Source organism: Equus caballus, chromosome 24 (assembly GCF_041296265.1).
Source record: "Equus caballus isolate H_3958 breed thoroughbred chromosome 24, TB-T2T, whole genome shotgun sequence".
Lineage (NCBI taxonomy): Eukaryota > Metazoa > Chordata > Mammalia > Perissodactyla > Equidae > Equus > Equus caballus.
In genome coordinates this window covers 30,112,161-30,118,160 of record NC_091707.1, presented here as the reverse complement: position 1 = coordinate 30,118,160, position 6,000 = coordinate 30,112,161, and the positions used below count along the sequence as shown (strand labels likewise).

Genomic DNA, 6,000 nt, shown 5'->3' with positions numbered 1-6,000 from the left:
ACGGTTAAGCCTCTTCCTGGGGGCAGCCCACATCCAATAACCGGCCAATGCTGGCAGGGGTGACTCCAGCCTCTGCACCTCACATTGAGGTAACTCTGAAGGACCATGGAAGATCCAGAGCTTCGCGTGGGTTGGGCTGAGGCCTGTGTTGTGACTGCATCGCAGATCACCTTTGCCCTCTGCCCCAGAATGCTTCCTTTATCCCTCACAGGTTGAGGGCTCTCAATGCCCTAGGGAAAGACGGCAAGAGGCTGAGGACAATTACTTGCCTATTTAAGTCAGAGGGGCCTCCTTGGCAGTAAAGAGATTCTCATCTCCTTCAGCCAGAGGGCCAAAGCAGCAGAGGTGCAGGCCAGGACATAAGTGAAGGGAGCAGAACTCCAGAAAAGACTGAATTCTCAACCAGGCAAGTCTGCCGTGCCAGGGTCAGGGCCCCAGCTGGGAAGGGACTTGAGATGGGGATCATGGCAGCTCCAGAGCTCCCTGTGAGATTGGCTGTTGCCTTTGTTGTAACTGCATTGCAGTTCCACTTGACGCTCTTGAGAACCTTGAAACCCCAGATCCCCAAACACTGGCCTGCAGGTGTGACCCACTGCCCCCTGCATGAAGACAACTCAAAGGCTTCCCCTTCGTAATCTGTTCCCACCCCGCCTCCTGGCTGCCTAGCCAATACGTGGTCAAGTCACAACACCACGCGGCCAGAGAAGTGCTGGGTCAGTGAAGGGAGGAGAGTCCACAAGTCCCAGGAGCCGTAAGACCCCATCAGTGTGCACTGGCAGAAGCAAGGAGGAGATAGACGGGACGGGTCTGGAGGATGGCAAGTCCAGGGAAACAGAATGTAAGTTCTGTTTCTGTCCTGTTATATTCAGAACATAAGAATAAAAAGTTGGACACACACGTTCACGCCCGGCTCGAGATGGCGGCGGCGGCGGCAGCGGCGGGGGACTCGGACTCCTGGGACGCGGACACGTTCTCCGTGGAAGACCCGGTGCGGAAGGTGGGGGGCGGCGGCACCGCCGGCGGGGATCGCTGGGAAGGCGAGGACGAGGACGAGGACGTCAAGGATAACTGGGATGATGATGATGACGAAAAAAAAGAGGAAGCAGAAGTAAAACCAGAAGTAAAAATTTCAGAAAAGAAAAAATTAGCAGAGAAGATAAAAGAGAAAGAACGACAACAGAAGAAAAGGCAAGAAGAAATTAAAAAGAGGTTAGAAGAACCTGAAGAACCTAAAGTGTTAACACCAGAAGAACAATTAGCAGATAAACTCCGGCTAAAGAAATTACAGGAAGAGTCAGACCTCGAATTAGCAAAAGAAACTTTTGGTGTTAATAATACAGTTTATGGAATAGATGCTATGAACCCATCTTCAAGAGATGACTTCACAGAGTTTGGAAAGTTGTTAAAAGATAAAATTACACAATATGAAAAGTCACTATATTATGCCAGTTTTTTGGAAGCCTTAGTTTGAGATGTGTGTATTTCATTGGAAATTGATGACTTGAAAAAGATTACCAATTCATTGACTGTGCTTTGCAGTGAAAAACAGAAGCAAGAAAAGCAAAGCAAAGCCAAAAAGAAGAAGAAAGGTGTGGTTCCTGGAGGGGGATTAAAGGCCACCATGAAAGACCATCTGGCAGATCATGGTGGTTATGATGGAGGATATGTACAAGACTATGAAGACTTCATGTGACATTTTATCTTCTCCTGGTGTCTTCTTTCTGTTGCCCACAATCCCTTCAACATGTAGCACAACTTCCTTTCCTTTCAGTTCTGCCAAATGCTACAATCAGAAGTGCAGTATCTTTTGTGCTGGTAATTTAACCCCTTGACAACTTAGGTGCTAATGTGCAAAAGAGGGAACTTGGATCTTGCTGCCAAGGGGTGAAAATTGGGAACCTCAGTTGCTACTAAATCATAGTTTAAAAAAACAAACCTAATAATGTTGTCATTGTTGCTATCTGATTCCATAGCAGCAGTCACTAAATTGGAAACAAAGGTTGCAGCACGACAAAAAATTGTGTAGTATTTACCAGCACCCTTCAGTAATACAGCCTTAACCATACCTCCTTGAACTACTTCATAACTTGTCAAGAAAAGCAGTTTGCAGCAAGGGCATGTGGTATGCACCTAGTATTATAATTGCTTTGTCTTAAAATTGAGCGTGAGGATATTAAAAATACATTGTGAAGAAGACTGCTTATCTCAGAGTGAAGATACAGCGGCTGAAAAGCACTAGTTTGATACTTAAAAATTAAATGACCAAAACCCTCCAACTTTGAAGCTGAAGAACGTAAACCTCTCCAATATTGCATTACAAGTTGTGGAATCTCTTGAATGCATAGACTGTCCAGTTTATATTTATCAGACTCTTCTACTGATGGAGTGCTTCACATGGGGGAGGGAAACTCTTTACCTGTTTTATTTGCCTGATTTAAGTGTCTGAGAAACAAATATCCTTTGTTTTCCTAGGCTGCGATGGAATAACTTTAACAGGGTTTTGGCATTTCCTTTCCTTTATAAAACATGCTCAGCAAACTGCACCAGTTAACTACAGTTTGGTAAATTGTTAGGTTAACAATTATGACATCTGCAATGTTTTATAAAGCAACTAATTTAATAAAATCACTATTGTGAGGACTTAAAAAAAAAAAAAGAATAAAAAGTTGGATAAGAGAGAGTTTATCGATATAACACTCTCCTATCATAGAGGATTGATATCCTGGCAAAGTCCCTAGAAGATTATGCAAATATGGGATAGGTTGGTTTCTAAAAGTTTGGAAAAAGCAATAGTTCATACTAAGTAAAACAAAAATGCCAGAACTGCCATGGTAAGTGGTGGAGAACGGGATTCAAGGCCCAGAGAAGTGGATATGCTAAAATGGTATATGATACAAGGTCACAAAACCCACCAACTACGTTCCATGGGAGGAAGGGCCAGAAGGACACTTTGTTTAGCAAAATGATGGGAAACATGTTGGTGAGAGGGGCACCGGCACTACTGAAAAAGCTCAGGGGTGGCAGCCCTCTGTGGGCCAGGGCTGACACTAGGAGATGCTGTAAGACAACTGGCTTCCCTGATAGCAATGGGATGATCGAGTCTCAAATTAATAGAGGCTGGGAAGCACATGGCACCAGAAGCAAGGTGGATGCAATGACTGTAATAAGGAGTGAAGTCAGAGCAGCAGCCGGGGAGCCTGACCCAGAGAGAACATGGAAATGGTTAATAGAACATGGCACCTGAAGAACAAGATAGACAGATGGGCAGCCAACACGGTATCATGCAACCTAACAATTAAAAGAAATTGAGGAGGCCAACGAAAGTACTCCAACAAAAAAATCAGAATCTGTTGCCCAGTTTCTGGACCTGGGCCAGTTTTCAGACCTGGAACTCAGTGACTAAAGGAAAAGCTCGGCTCGGAGGAAGGATCCTGCAATACTACGGCAACATATACGGGATGATTACCTCTGTCCTTCCCCAGGGGACCTATGAGCCAAGGGGAATATCCAGAGTCTAAGGCCTGGTCGGACACAGAAATAGGACATTGATATTGGGCACCCAAAGCATTATCATGACCCCGTTTGAAGGCAGGTGGGGGAGACATCTGGGGACCATATCAATAAAATACACATAACGTCCTGGTGCAGGTCTGAGAGTGGGCCCCCTGGGTCCACAGACCTGCCCAATGGTTATTTCCCTAGTCCCTGAATGTATAACCAAAATGGGTATATTTGGTAGTTAGGCAAACAAACTAGTTAACCAACCACACTGAGGAAGGCCAAGTGGAAGACTAGGACCCCCTCAAACCCACCCCACACCAGCAGAGAGAGTAAATCACAAACAGTACCATATCCTGTGGGAATGAGAAGCCATATAGAGGAGAGGGGTGGTGGCCCCCATATTCCCAACTGATTCACCAGTCAAGTCCCTACAAAAACCAGACAGATGTGGTATCTTTGCTAGAGAAAATTAACACTGCTTCAGGGACACAGTGGTACTTGGTATACGGCTACGCAGGCAACTGTATTCTTACCTATCTCTATTGCGAATGAGGGCCAGGAGCAGTTTGCATTCATATAAGGTGGATAAAACTATACATTTAGGGGCTGGCCCGGTGGCACAGCAGTTAAGTTCGCACGTTCCGCTTCTCGGTGGGCTTTGCCAGTTTGGATCCCGGGTACGGACATGGCACCGCTTGGCACGCCATGCTGTGGTAGGCATCCCACATATAAAGTAGAGGAAGATGGGCACAGATGTTAGCTCAGGGCCAGTCTTCCTCAGCAAAAGAGGAGGATTGGCAGTAGTTAGCTCAGGGCTAATCTTCCTCAAAAACAAAACAAAACTATACATTTACAGTCTTGCCCCAGGGCTATGTTAGCTCTTCTGCCCTCTGTCAACATACAGTCTGAAGGAAACTGGACCTTGTAGACATGCTGCAGGACATCACATTGGTCTACTACACTGATGACATCACGTCAATCAGACTGGATGAGCAAGAAGTGGCAACTATTGTGGGAGATAAAGCCTATAAAGATTCAGGAGCCTGCTGGGACATCCCCTTCAACGTAAAGGACTCATTTCTCCCCTCACTAAAAAGGAATCATCATGCCCCATAGGTCAAAGTGGATTCTAAGGTCAGCAAAGTTCATTCGTGGAATACTACTCTGACCCACTTGCCAAGTCACATGGAAAGCTTTGAGTGGGGCCCAGAGCAGCAGTGACTGCAGCAAGTACAGGCTATGATGTAAGCAGCCTTGCCACTCGGTCCATACATCCTGGTAGAACTTATGGTATTCAAAGCATCTATGATGGTAAAGGGTTTATGGTAAACTTAACTGGAGAATCACTGTAGATGCACAGAGTTCTGGAGTAAGGCCATGGCATTTGTAACAGAGAACTGCCGTTGGAAAACAGCTCCTGGTTTGCTGCTGGGCCTTGGTAGAGTGTTTGATCACATGACTCGTCAGACATATAGCCATAAGTCTGAGTAGGCCCAGCAGCAAACCATTCTAAGATGGAAGTGGTACATAGGGCATTAGACATGAGCAGGGACAGAGGCATAAGTAGGCTGCATGAGCAGGTAGCCCAGAGTCCCTCTCATGTCATTCATTGCTGTCACACAGGTGCCTTTCCCTCAGCTCACTCCTATGGGCAAGATGGTAAGGATGTGTTCCTTATGGCCAACTTATAAAATAAAAAAAAGGCCAAGTTTGCTTGATAGGTGGGTTGGTTTGGTATGCAGATACAAGCCCAAGTTGGACTGCTGCTGCAATATACCCCCACTCAGGTGGCCCTTTACGACAGTGGTGAAGGGAAATCATTGCAAGGCAAGAATCAGGCTATCTAGTCATCCACTCATGTGGGAATAGAACAGCCCCCAGGCCAGTAAAAAAGCATGAACCCATGGGAGCAGCAAATAGCTTGGCTGGTTGGTCAAGAGCCCAAAAGGAGAAAGATGAGGTCAGGGACAAGGGTAGAGGCACATGAATGGATCTATGGGAGTGGGCATGGAGTAAAAAGATCTTTGAATGCACGTTAATGGGCACCAGAGAGCATCCACTATGGAAGAGGCACTAAACAACCAGGTTTAGTGACCAGTTGACATCAGCCATCTTCTTCATTAGCCACTCCTGTGCTGGCAAATGGGTGCATGAAAGGAGTAGCCATGGTGGCAGCAATGGAAGCTATATAAAGGGATTCCACTCACCAAGGCTGATCTAGCTACTGATGCTGCCAAACGTTTAACCTGAGAATACAGAGACCACTGCTGAGCCCTGGATACAATACCATCCCTCAAGGAGAAGCACCATCCATTTGATGGCAAGTTGTCTACGTGGGACCTCTTCCACTCCAGATGGGGTAGTAGACTATTTTTCTTGACCAGAATTGACACATTTGCCTTTCCTGCTTGTAGGGCTTCAGCACTGATCATACGAGGGTTTACACAGCATCAGATCCACCAACACAGGAACTCACATAGCACTTAATCGGACCAAGGG

The 6,000-nt window shown here is 46.1% G+C and overlaps 1 protein-coding gene across 1 annotated transcript; it reads left to right on the top strand.

Annotated features, from left to right (window-relative positions):
* Positions 1-897: 897 nt before the first annotated feature.
* On the top strand, positions 898-2,543 carry LOC102150888 (eukaryotic translation initiation factor 3 subunit J-like). The gene has a single exon (XM_070250344.1). It carries the CDS (start codon positions 917-919, stop codon positions 1,469-1,471), a length of 555 nt encoding a protein of 184 aa, XP_070106445.1. The 5' UTR covers positions 898-916; the 3' UTR covers positions 1,472-2,543.
* The last annotated feature ends 3,457 nt before the right edge of the window (positions 2,544-6,000 follow it).

Coding starts and splice junctions, on each gene's coding strand:
- LOC102150888 (XM_070250344.1), top strand. CDS start 917: ATGGCGGCGGCGGCGGCAGCGGCGGGGGACTCGGACTCCTGGGACGCG.